At 52.2% G+C, this 13159-nt stretch overlaps 4 protein-coding genes across 4 annotated transcripts; 3 read left to right on the forward strand and 1 right to left on the reverse strand.

The window, feature by feature from the left end:
• Nucleotides 1-322: 322 nt before the first annotated feature.
• PV08_02593 (uncharacterized protein) lies at nt 323-3911 on the forward strand (the record flags this gene model as incomplete). The annotated part of the gene is made up of 4 exons (XM_016376951.1): nt 323-574; nt 874-1328; nt 1583-1820; nt 1878-3911. 4 exons carry the CDS (start codon nt 323-325, stop codon nt 3909-3911), a joined length of 2979 nt encoding a protein of 992 aa, XP_016238521.1.
• A 738-nt stretch (nt 3912-4649) lies between these two features.
• Nucleotides 4650-6463, forward strand: PV08_02594 (uncharacterized protein; the record flags this gene model as incomplete). The annotated part of the gene is made up of 4 exons (XM_016376952.1): nt 4650-4735; nt 4785-4899; nt 4928-5290; nt 5351-6463. The coding sequence occupies 4 exons, from the start codon at nt 4650-4652 to the stop codon at nt 6461-6463; spliced, it is 1677 nt and encodes a 558-aa protein (XP_016238522.1).
• Nucleotides 6464-7002: 539 nt separating this feature from the next.
• Nucleotides 7003-8895, forward strand: PV08_02595 (uncharacterized protein; the record flags this gene model as incomplete). Its single annotated transcript, XM_016376953.1, has 1 exon — nt 7003-8895. The coding sequence occupies one exon, from the start codon at nt 7003-7005 to the stop codon at nt 8893-8895; it is 1893 nt and encodes a 630-aa protein (XP_016238523.1).
• A 404-nt stretch (nt 8896-9299) lies between these two features.
• Nucleotides 9300-11472, reverse strand: PV08_02596 (V-type proton ATPase catalytic subunit A; the record flags this gene model as incomplete). Its single annotated transcript, XM_016376954.1, has 3 exons — nt 9300-10300; nt 10355-10972; nt 11025-11472. 3 exons carry the CDS (start codon nt 11470-11472, stop codon nt 9300-9302), a joined length of 2067 nt encoding a protein of 688 aa, XP_016238524.1.
• Between the last annotated feature and the right edge of the window lie 1687 nt (nt 11473-13159).

A 13159-nucleotide genomic window follows, 5' to 3' on the forward strand; every position in this document is an offset into this window, starting at 1 on the left:
CTGTGAGCCACACGAAAGTAGCCTATCTTTGCCCAGCACAGCACCCTCGACAGGGCCTCGAGAATAGCCCGGTGCCAAACCACAGACACGAACAAGACGCCAGAGAGAGCTCTCCACCTCAGGTATGTCTGTAGTCAAAGCACTGCGTTAAGTCCTGCGCATGGCATCTGTGCATCTGCCACAGGGCCAGTGCCTAGGTCTAGCGGCCCGCCAGAATTCAGGGCGATATGATCCACGAGACCCCTGACCTCGATGGCGTTGTTGCTATATGACACTGAAGGATCTCAAGCTGACCAGGTGAATACGATGTAGATCACCAGTCATGGCCTTCTCGAACACCCTCAGCGGCCGCATGGAAGAGCTGCGATTCCCGAACCTGCGGTCGCCCGACGCAGATGGTGCTTTCAGCCCAAACGGCTCTTCAACAAGAGAACAAAGTCCTTTTTTCCCGAGTGTACATACCTCATCCAACGATGCGCGTGCTAGTTTGCAAAGGCGATTCACGACGGACTCGAGCAAGATGCCTGTCGCGAGGCCATTTGGACAACAGTATTCCTCAATAACTCCAACTTCGGTATGTGGTGATACACCTTGGGTGGTGAATACTATTGAGACCTTGGCCCATTGTGCTTGGATGAGACACTGTGCTATTATCTGCCAAATCGTATTTGGCAAGGAAGGCGGCGAAGCGCCAAGCGGAGTTTTGTACGGCTCGATGTGAATTCAATCGGCCACTGCTTTGCTCTGGCTCATTTTATTCCTCTGGCAATCAACCCTCTTCTTCTTTCCTCTTCTCCACCACCCTTACCATAACTACCTCGCGTGTGATGCTTGGTAAACCCTCGTCATTCCGCTGACATCTCCTATTCGCAGGTCAAGAACAAGCAGATTTACGACGACATCCAATCTGCCAAACGCAAAGCTGAAGAGCAGTTGCGGTTCTTGGAGGCCCAAGAACGTAACTTGCAAATGGGTTCCAACACCCAAGATCTCGACCGGATCTCTACGAGAATGAATCGACTGAGCTTCAACGGCCCGGTCAGCGAGCCAACAACTCCTCCCGAGTATGCTGACAGTGGCCTGAGCAACCGCTATTCGCGGTCTAGCAGATTGTCGATGAACAGCCTCATCTCACCCCCAGGACTGAGCAATCGGATCTCGCAATCTAGCTCTTTTTTAACCTCTCCTCCGGCCAACCGTCTTTCGGCAAATGGTCTTCTGGGCCAGAGCCAGAGACCCTCAGCAAAGTCAGTTCCTGGATCACGTCGTGGCTCTGATGAGGACGAGTACTACCCCGAAGACCTGAGCAATACTCGGGCTGCTGCTACGTAAGTCCTTCACGATCTCCCTTTCGGCTCACCTTCCTTTCACAAACATGTTTATCGGGCAAGTGAAGCGAGATCTCACATTCACTTGGGGCAAGTGAGGCGAACTGTCCTTTGAACGTTTTCATCACGTGATATCGATTTCACTTCACCTGAAGGGAAGAGAGTTCTGAACTCGCAGCACTTTGGTCGCGTGTCATTGTTCACCGCCCGCCTTTGTGTTCGTGTTCATGACTTCGCTAACACTTCTGTTTCAGATTGAACCGCTTCTCCATGCCTGTGAATAGCACCCGCCAACCGCGTCTGAGTGTCGGCAGTGCCACTCACCACTCTTTCGGTCCTGTCTCTTCGGCCACCAGCTTCCTCTTCGATCCCGAAGACGATGACAAACATCTCTCTCTCAACGCGACAGATTTGAAGTCCCCAGTTGCAAAAGCCTTTGCTCAACTCGAGGGCGACGATACTTTCCCTACTCTGACCAGTGACGGTCTCAAGGTACGTTTACATGCTGGTTCTTGCTTTGCCTGCACGCCTGTACTCATGGGTTTATAGCTCTCTGCCAACTCTGCTGCTCTCGATCTTGCCAATTCCAGAGATCCAGACCTTGATTGGGCTCTTGGCTTCCGCTACAAACCCGGCCACCAGAGCATGCCACACACTGACTCGTCCATGTACCGACCTGTTCTTAGCAACTTGAGCATCAACAGTCCTACCGCGGATCGACCAGGCGATCAATCACGTCGCAAGTCGCAGCGCCATTCCATGGGTGTCACCTTCGAAGAAAATTCACTCCTACCTTCGAATCTGTCCAACAGTCGACCAGCCTCGCTCCAGACTTCCTACTCTACCAACGACGTGCCAACTGTCAAGAAGTCATTGACTCTTGACGCCGTCTCGACCCCTTCCAAGACTCCCGCAGAGCAACAGTTCCACAATCACAACGTCAGTTTGGGACGCATTCCTGCCAACGCTGTGAATAACCGTCAGAGTCGCGAAGTGGCAACTGGTGCGAGCAAGCTTGAAGACAAGTCAAGCAACACAACATCGTCTATCTCTAATCTCCACGCAAGTGCGGCACCGTTCAGTGCTACCTACTCCACGGCTACGGACAACGCGTTGAACACGATGAGCAGCCCCACTCCCACCATGGCACCCCAACCATACACATACAACATGCAGACCTACAACGTTAGCCAGATGAACCCATCGGCTCCCGTTGGTGGACCTGTCCAGGCATATGGCCAAGGTCAGGGTATGTACAACATCAACAGTGCTTACAATGCTCAGCTTCAGCGCTCTGGAACTGGTCGTCGCAACCACGCTGATGAGGCCCGCTTCAACAATGTCCCACTTGAGTCATACCGCGGCAATCTCTATGAGCTTTGCAAGGACCAACATGGTTGTCGCTATCTCCAGCGCAAGCTCGAAGACGGCAATGAGGAGCATATCCAGGCGATTTTTGTGGAAACTTGCCCTCACATCATTGAGCTCATGACTGATCCATTTGGTAACTACTTATGTCAGAAGTTGTTCGAGCACTGCAATGATGAACAGCGCACTACCCTTATCAATGCTGCTGCGCCTGCCTTGACGAGCATCGCACTCAACCAGCATGGCACTCGTGCATTGCAGAAGATGATAGAGTTTGTCACTCTTCCGGAACAAGTCGACACGATTATCCAATCTTTGACTCCGCGTGTAGTCGATCTTGTTCAGGATCTCAATGGCAATCACGTTGTGCAAAAATGTCTGACTCGACTTGGTGCAGACCGCTCCCAGTTCATCTACGATGCTGTTGGCAAGTTCTGCGTCGTGGTCGGAACCCACCGCCATGGATGCTGTGTTCTTCAACGCTGCATCGACCATGCCCAAGGTTTCCAGCGTGCACAGCTCATTGCCCGGATCACTCACTGTGCTTTCGATCTGGTTCAAGATCCTTTCGGCAATTACGTGGTTCAATACATCCTAGATCTGGATGAACCAGCATTCACCAAACCATTGTGCGACGCGTTTGCTGGTCGAATCCCTGCATTGTCCAAGCAGAAGTTTAGCTCCAACGTCATTGAGAAGTGCCTGCGCAGTGCCGACACTGAAACCAAGAAAGCCATGATCGAAGAGATGATGATGGGTCCCGAACTTGAGAAGATGCTCCGCGATGCCTTTGCGAATTATGTGGTTCAGACTGCTATGGAGTTTGCCGACCCGCAGACCAAGATGCGCCTGGTGGACGCCATCCGCCCCATTCTTCCACTGATCAAGCAAACTCCGCACGGTCGCCGAATTGCAAGCAAGATTATGGGCGGTGATGTTGTTCAGAGCCGTGCCAGTGCTGCGACGAACGACAACATCCTTGCAAGCTTTACTGGAAGTCGTGCCAACAGTCGACGTAATGTTCAGATTGTTGGTGGTGGCTTCAACACACTACGAGCTCCAACTGGCTTTGCGGACGAAAATGTCAACACCAATGGCTTTGGCATGATGCCCCGTGGTGATGCAGCGCCCATGTACAACGACAATGCCTATGGTAACGATCTTGGTCAGAACGGTTATGCCAGATATCTCAATGGCCCCAACAATATGCTTTGAAAGCAGCATAACACCAATCATAACAGCGGCGACACGATTACGAGTCACGACATAACGACTACTCAGTTTCTCCATGGCACGTGCTCAAGACCTTAGCGGCGACGAACGATTACGTTTCATCTTGACGTGTCCTTTGCAACGACTGTAACAACTCAAAAGGATTTCAAAATTTCATGACACACATTACGGCCCAACACAATATTGTATTATGCATCCGAGGCTAGCTATCGGTCCAGTATCAGTCTGGCAGGAAGTCAGAGGATTGGCATGGATGATGGTGGTTTGCGCAAGTCTCTCTTTTTTCTCATTGTGTTTTCGGCTTTCAGCATGGCTGGCGAGGTTGGTGTTATTTCCTAAATAAATAAGACAAAAAAATTACGTGACATGCCTGATGAGACTTGGAAAGGCGACTTGTCCCTAACAACATTGGCATCGAGGGCGAGCTTGATACTGCACGATTGGCACAGCTCATACTGGATACGAAGAGTTGCTTTTCATCATGGAAGAACAGAAATTGGTTTATGTATTCACACCTCAGCAAGTCTCGTTGCATAGACCCCTTCCTGGGGCAAATGGTCCTGTACCATCAGACACAAAAAAAACTAGACTTCCTAAGCTAGAAAATTGTATCCTAGAGCACTGCTCGGATTATTACATGAAACCCCCAAGTCCTTGACATAGATACTTGGACTCTTGGCCGTTGTATGAAACAAAAACTTGCTCATTGATCCGTACAGTATGGCCGAACAGCCTCGGCCCTACGCAGCCTTGTCAAACCGCAAGGACAAGGCTGCGGCGATGCGCGTCCTTTCGAACAAAGACGCGTCTGCGCTCCGAGTTTGGTCGGCCAGCAACCCACGATGCTACCTCCAGATATAATTGCTTCGATCCTGCGGAGCTGCCCCTGCAGAGAATCTCAGATAGTGCAGCTATCAACTTTCTACAGCGTGAGGGCGATCTCAACGGCACTCCAAGCCCTCGGAAGCAGGTACATTGGCTAACCGTCGCTTGAATAGAACAACTCCTCAAACCCCCCTGTCCTTGTCGCAGATGGCCTCGAGGACGCTGGCAAGACAGAGGTCATCCTTAACGTTCTAGAAAAAGCGAACCTACAACATGCTTTGATCAAAAGTAGGGAATGCCTGACTCAGAGACACCTCCTTTCCAAGATCTTTGCATCCTGCATTTCCGGGTTCGAACAAGAATCCCACCTCGAGCAATATGACAGGGTTGACAGCATCAATGCCTTGCTGGCAAATCTTCGCAGGCTTAATGAAAGAGACGGGCAAAGAAAGTTCGTGGTCGTCATTGAGGCCATCGACAAGCTGAAGCAAGCCGGACCAACATTACTTCCGGCACTTGCGCGACTAGGTGATCAGGTACACCATGATCTCTGTCAAGACTGTGTTGTACGGCTCCTTCTAACACAAACACGGCAGGTCCCTAATTTCTCGATCCTCCTCACATCGAGTTCTCCCAAGCCCCTCTTACTTCATAAGCCCGGCGTTCCATACGTCCACTTCCCTCCATACACACGGTCCGAGGCACTGCGAATCGTCGCTTCAAGACGACCGTCACCATCTGCATCAGAGCTTGGAATGGAAGAACAGCACGCGGCCAGGCTCTACGCACAGTTCGCAATTACGATTTACGACTCGCTTCTCCTGGGCTCAACATCAACATCACCCACGATGTTCGCATCGCTTTGTGACAAGTTGTGGCCGACATTCGTCCAGCCCATCACTTTAGGCGAGCAACCACCGGGCACAGGCAAGACTAAATGCTGGGACTTTGCGAAGCTCCTTGTCCGAGGTCGTTCGATATTCCAGCTTGAGGGTGAAAAGGCTCTGACTACAACCCTGCCTGTTGAAACTTCACGACAAGCCCGTCCTGCAGACGACCAGACGCATATGAATGGAACGAAGCACATCTCTAGTCGAGGCGAAAGTGCATTGGCAAGGTCATCCATATCAAAGACCTCTCAACTGCAACGACCACCGCTCTTGAAGCACTTCCCAACTCTTGTCCTTTTGTCTTGTTACCTTGCGAGTCACACTGCTCCTAAACACGACATTTTACTATTTTCGCGCCTCAGCTCCTCCTCGAGCGGAACGAGCAAGAAGATCCGGAGGCTAAGACAGACGCCCACAAAGAAAAAGACCACTTCGGAACTTGCAACGCCGACCAAATCGCGGAACAAATCCATTTTTGCCGTGACCGCCAATCTAGGTATACCCAAGTCATTCTCCTTGGAGCGACTACTGGCTATTCTCCGTGCCATTCATCCACATGGCATCCCAAATCGCGCTGGAAACGTAGTGAGTGATCGAGTGTACCGAGAGCTAGGTGAACTGGAGAAGTTGCGACTGGTTGTGCGAACATCTGGAACAGGAATAGGGGGTATCTCAACAGTCAGTGGTACCAACAGTCTCGCCGCAGATGACGTGACCGAAGAGAAATGGAGGATCAACGTTGGCAGAGAGTGGGTAGTTAGCATGGGACACGTTTGGGGGATGGGAGTTAACGAGTATGAAGTTGAGCAAGATCAATAAGCTGAGTCTAGATGAAGAGGCTCAAATTGATGGTAGGGCGGGATCAACGAATATGATGAAGTAATGACTAGATCAAATGAATGCATCGAGTATATGCCTTGTCCAGGTGAATTCCTGGTTTTGCATATGCCACAATGATGTACTGCATTAAACTCATCATCTGCATGAGGCGCGAGAAATACTGTACGAGGCTGCACTTGACCGTGTTTGGACTTTTCGACGTCGATCCAGCTGTGGATTATTTTCCACAATCCATTACCGTTCACAAAGATCTATTGTTTCCAGGCCTGGTCCGACCGGTGAAGCATTTGCATATTTCTGCATCTGAATCCAAGAGAGTGATGGCCTGCTATGCGTTCGCTGCTGGAGTTGGTTCTGGCTAGTATCTTCACTACTTTTCGCCACGTGGAAACCCGGTCTCGTCTGATGGAATATACGTTCTTTTCAACTTCCTCTGCGTCGGTGGATAAGTGACAGGGCGACCAGACTGTGGACCAATTCATTCTCACCTCTTCTTGACTCTTCAAGTGTCCAAAGGTATGCCTGCGGAGATACCAGGCTACTATTACGACGCCTCGACGAACCGGTACTTCAAGATCCAGGCCAACCACATCGCCCCTGCGGGTGCTAACTACAGTCGACAAGCAGTCAACGCGCAACGGGCTATCAAGGAGACAAAACAACGCGAGGAGGTGTCAAGACAGACGAAGCTGGCCGCCACTGTCTCGCGCTCTTCGATCCCACAGCACCCTCTGTTCTCGTTTGAGCGACGCTTGGGCAACCTCCGCATTCGCCCCGGTTCGCTTGTCGCAGAGTACTATGCCGCGGGCCTCACGGGCCATGGAGCAATCTGCAGCCATCAACGTGGCAAGAAGGGCCCTACGACCGTAGAATGGGGTCCTAAGTTCGGACAGAAATTCGCCATCGGCTCATCGGGCGAACTGGTTACGTCGGTCGAGTATTCGCACAAGGTGTACGGACGCAGACGGGAACATGTTGTCGAGTCCGGATCTGGCGTCGTCGCGCTGCCTCGTTCGTCTTGTCCGCCTCTGGCACAACGTCGTCACCAGCGCGACGAGATCCTCCTCGGTCAAGACGCGCACGACTACGATTCCTCCTGGCCGGACGTCGACACCGGGCAGGCCAATGACCCAAGCGGTCTCAGCGGGTACTTGTACAACTACAACAACCATCAACTCATCTACAATCCCGCGCCCGCCGCGGACTGCATCATACCCGCCGGCGCTGGTGCTGTACTGTGGTCCCATCGCACGCCCGGCAGCGAGAACTCGAGCCTCACAAGGACCCCGTACGTCTTCGACCACCACCGAGTGCAACAATCCCTCGAATCCACCCGTGATCATCACTGGCACCAATCTGAGCTCGATGTCCCCATCCTCGCCTCGGTCACGTACAGCCTACCGTACCGGATTCTCGACATGGCGGTCTCTGAATCCGGAACAACGGCCGCGTTGGCCACGAGTGAGGGCGTCTCGCTCTTCCGCGATCAAGACTACCACCAGGGACCAATTCACAAGACGCACATACCGGACGAACAAATGTCCGTGGCGTTCAAGGACGAGAACACCATCATGAGCGGGACCAGGTCGGGACAGGTGAGGATGTGCGATGTCCGTATGAGAAGTACCACGACCTGGCCCCTGGGCACCGACTCCGAGTCAACAACGTCATCGTCCGCCGCGGTCGCCTTGCGTATCCAGCATTCGAGCGCCGTAAGCGGTCTTGCCGTCCTACCGTCGGGCGGTGGCCATCGCGTGCTCGTCAACGGGCTACAGGACATGAAGATATACGATCTCCGGTACGCGCCACGTCCGTCTCTGTTGTCGTCCACTTCTTCTTCTTCTTCTTCTTCTACAACGACACAATTATACGGTTCTCAAAGTTCAATGCAAAAGCGAAAGCATAGGCCGACCTCAAAGGTGACACTCTCGAAATCCAAACATCGTCATCATCATCATCATCATCACCACCACCACCACCACCACCAACAACAACAACAACAACACCAGCCAAAAGCACATCCAGCTCCTCCTCCTCCTACTCCAAGTACTCGCTCGGACACCACGACGTCGACGACGACGAGGACGACAACGCCGCCGTCGCTGACGTTCAACGTGGACCCGCTGCGTAGACAGAACCGATACGGCCTCGGGTTCGCGTACGACCCGGAGCTGAACGTCGTGCTGCGCGCGTCCACAGACAACGTGCGCACCCACCGCGTCGCCATCTGGTCCGCGACCACGGGGCAACTGCTCCGGAGCCCGCTGAACGACCACCACTTCCCGGCACCCGTCACGTGCATAGACGTCAAGAGGCTCAGGGATGGGCCGAAGAGTATCCTCCTCGCGACCGACGGCCGTATCATCGAGTGGACCGCCCAGGGCAGGAAATTCGAGCCTGGTTGGGATTGAACACACATACTAACCCAACCCCCCCCCCCCCCCCGGTTCCATTCCCATACCAACTCTTACTAGAACGGGGTACCTCGTACTCTTACGTGCCACTCAGGACGTGGAAGAAAGCGATTCTTTCAATCGAGAAAGCGTCACATGTGACTTCTACGACTACGAATCATGGAGTATGGAGTGTGGAGTGCTATTTTTACGAGTTGAATGAAATAAAAACAATATATTTATTGACGTAATGGACACCTTCTCACTCACGCTCTCGCTCATGTTCTTGTCCTGCCCTGTTCTTCTCTGCTCTGTTCTAGTGTCAAGAGTAAAACGGCAATTCCATTGCTACTTCAGTATAACTATTAAAACCGACGCAACCCAGACAACCCGCCCAGCCTTCCACCAGTCAGTCGCTCCTTCTATTCATCACTAACACTAGCAAACTTCTCCGACATGTTCTGCAGCAGCTTGTCGTACTTGCTTGACACCTCCTCTTGGTTGTCTGGGAGTTCAAACTTCATGCTTCTGAGGCCATGCTGGATCTCGTTGGTCGACTCTCTGACCTTTGCCCATGACAAGCCACTCGTGACGGCCTTTTGCGCTTCGTCGTGGAACTGCATAAAGGCTTTCATCATATACTCGGTCTTCCACAGGGGACAGAACTGATCGTAATCACTGTAGCCATTTTGCTGGAGGAAGTCGTCCTTCAACATTGCAGCAACATCGAGAATGATTTTATCCGAATCACCAAGTGCAGATTTACCGACGAGCTGGACGACTTGGTCGAGATCTTCCGAGTTGGTCAAGAGTTCTTTAATGCGGTCCCGGAGCTTGGGGAAATCGGGATGGTCTTTCACGTAGAACTGGTCTAGGATATTGGTGTACTTGCTGTAGGAAACAGAGGTGTTGATGCTGGGGAAATGTTTTCGCTGAGCAAGTTTCTTGTCCAACCCCCAAAACACCTGCACGATACCCAGGGTAGCAGATGTTACAGGATCGGAGAAATCACCACCGGGTGGTGAGACGGCTGCCACAATCGAGATGCTGCCGGTTCGTTCTGGAGAGCCAAGCGCAATCGAGTTACCAGCTCGTTCGTAGAAAGAGGCGAGCTTAGCGGAAAGATATGCTGGGAAACCTTGATCAGCAGGCATCTCTCCCAATCGACCGGAAATCTCTCGAAGAGCTTCGGCCCATCGAGAAGACGAGTCTGCCATCATCGCAACAGCCTTGCCCTGGTCCCTAAAGTACTCAGCCACTGTGATTCCAGTGTAGATTGAGGCTTCTCTTGCGGCCACAGGCATATTCGAAGTGTTTGCGATCAAGCAGGTTCGCTTCATGATGGGCTCCTTGCGGCCGTCAATCGTGATGGAGAGCTCAGGAAAGTCCATCAACACTTCGGCCATTTCGTTACCTCGTTCGCCTAGGATCACGTCAGGACGGGATCATGGATTTTCCATACGTCTTCATCACTTACCGCACCCAACATAGACGATGATATCGCTGTTGGAAAACTTGGAGACTGATTGAGAAATGACAGTCTTGCCACATCCAAAGGCTCCCGGAATACACACAGTACCACCTTGAACAGACGGGAAGAGGGCATCGAGCACTCGCTGGCCGACGATAAAGGGTGAATCTGCGCGCAATCTTTCATTGACCGGTCGGGGAACACGGACAGGCCATGTCTGCATCATTGGATATTCCTTTGTTTCCCCATTGAACTCAACCGTGAGAAGAGGTTGATCAACGGTATATTCGCCCTTGGGAGCAATTTTCTTGATGGTGCCTCTGGCCCTGGGCGGCAACAGGATTCTGTGTTCGTTCAACAAGGTGTTCTCGACGACTTTGCCCCAGATATCTCCACCGCTGATGTGATCACCCTCTTTCATAGTAGGAGTGAATGGCCATTTCTTCTTGCGGTCCAACGCAGGTACGGAAATACCACGTGGAATGTAAATGCTTTTCGTATCATCAGCGATTCCTTTTAGAGGTCGCTGGATGCCGTCATAGATGGTTTCCATCAACCCAGGACCGAGCTCGACAGATAGAGGTTTGCCTGTTCGCTTGACAGGATCTCCGACGGTAACGCCAGCTGGCAGCAAGTCAGCATTGGGTCTCGAAGGGATGCATCAGTTTTCACAAACCAGTTTCTTCGTACACCTGGATGGTAGCTTTATCGCCCTCTATCCGAATGACTTCACCAACTAGCTCATCGTAGCCAACCCTGCAGAGCTCGTACATGGCCACACCGATCATATTCTCGGCGACAATGACGGGACCGGAGACGCCAAAGACGAGGCCATTCTGGTCCTCCGACCCAACTCCACTCTCTTTTGAAGCAGGCATCCTTCTGTATGTTCGGGCGGTTGATTGTAGCTGCTGAAGGGGTTGAGGAAAGGCGAAGATAGAGGTGTGGTTGGAGCTAGGACCGCTAAGCTCTTCCTCAAGGTCGTCTTCGAGGAGATCAGGAAGGCCAAGCTGAAGCTGCAGATAGCTGAGGTCAGATAGGCTGGCAAGATCGTCAATGCTCTTCCCGGTGATAAACTCCACTAGAGACTTTTTGCGAGAAAGACGAGGACGGAACCCAAGCATCCATAAGGTACGAAGTCATTGACCCAAAGACATCTATTAATTAGAATTTGAAGGCAACAGCGGGCTGGTGGCAGGGTGGACCGAGTTGCAGCTGCCAGTTAGTGCTCGTGCTTGTGTCATAATAGTGTTGGGGTGGGCGTGTTACAGCCTCAATCGAGTCGCTCCAATTACAATTAGGTACTCACTAGAACCTAGCGAGGGTCTTATCTCAGGTACTGTTTTCGTACTGGCAGGTGAAGCTATGGGCCTCCTGGGACTGCTAGGCACGCCTATTGCCCCCTACCGGTTAAGGGCCGGGATGCCTAACCTGAGCATCTAAGCCTGCCTGGCCCTACGCAATCGTGCCTACACTTGCACTGGAAACCAGCAGAGCAATGGCCCGACGTGCTACACTCTGCACTCGTATATGTCATCAGCATTCACGACAACTGACGATAGAGTAAGGAGGCAATCAGTCATGCGATTGGAATACTCGAGGCCCTCCTCTCTGAAACTCATTTCTTTGGAATGTTGTCGTGAAGCTAGATACCTAACGCAAACCGCTGTGTACCACAAGGGAACCACCACTTTCACTTGGTTTCATCCTCGGGACAGTGCCATTCCCATTATCTGGCTTATCGACCCGAGGCACGGCCTAGTGAGACTGCAGATGCTCAGTCGACTTTCCACTTTTCGACTTTCCGCCAATGGTGCTGCACTCCGGAGGAGTCTTCGATAGTAGACCAGGGCTCAACTCTTTCTGGCATTCAGGACCATCCTTCCGAAAGGCAGCTAATACTGAAAATCGTACGTGTACTCTCTCCCATCGACTCTTGATGACAGAAGCATTTCATATTTTGGGGCGGCGCGGGGTTCTGCCGTGCTTCAGCTCTTACGCAGCTTGAGAGGTGACAGGTAGTGGGAATTCTACCACGGCCGAAACAGCGCTATGCGCCTATCGTAGACACGAATGTAGCGGGGAGTGCGTGCCTGGCACCGTTCACCGACTCTGGTTGTAGAGAAGCGGGACAGATCGAATGGTGAAATGCTAGACTCAGATGATGCGGGCGGCTTGAAGGCCGCAAGACAGCAAGACAGAATGACCAAGCTTAGTTAGACGTGGTTGGTACTTGGTCGCTCCGACGTGCCCCATCTCCATCTTGTCATCTGCCTCCATGACCACCAGCGACTACCATTACCATTCTACGACACACTCCTCCTCCTCCTACCTCTCCGTATCTACTCAATTTTGCATTACTGGACCTTGTTCACCGAGCACTGCCGCATTTCTACACCGAAACATCTGAGCTGGAACTGCCCGTGCGTCTGCGTCCTCTCCCTACGCTGTCAATCCCGCGTACATCGGGTCGATGAGGCGCTATCTTGCCCTTGTGCTCAATTCCCACTCACGCGTTGGTGCATAGGCTTCTGGAGCCATAAATGAACGTACATAACTACAAATCTCCCAGGCGTTGAACCCATCGGAACAGCATCCTGAAGAGCCCGTCTACGCCTTCAACATCCAGCGGTGCCTTGAAGAAGGTGGTTCCGGCAGTCCTGACTTTGATACCGGCGGCTTTGGCCGCCACCACGAGCTGGCAAACCACCATTCAACTGACGACAACCCAATCACTACCGACCACCCATCCACCTCGATACCTCCCTCAAATACTTCCATCACAGATTCCTTTGCCCAACCCCCAATTCC

Source organism: Exophiala spinifera (genome assembly GCF_000836115.1).
Source record: "Exophiala spinifera strain CBS 89968 unplaced genomic scaffold supercont1.2, whole genome shotgun sequence".
Classification (NCBI taxonomy): domain Eukaryota; kingdom Fungi; phylum Ascomycota; class Eurotiomycetes; order Chaetothyriales; family Herpotrichiellaceae; genus Exophiala; species Exophiala spinifera.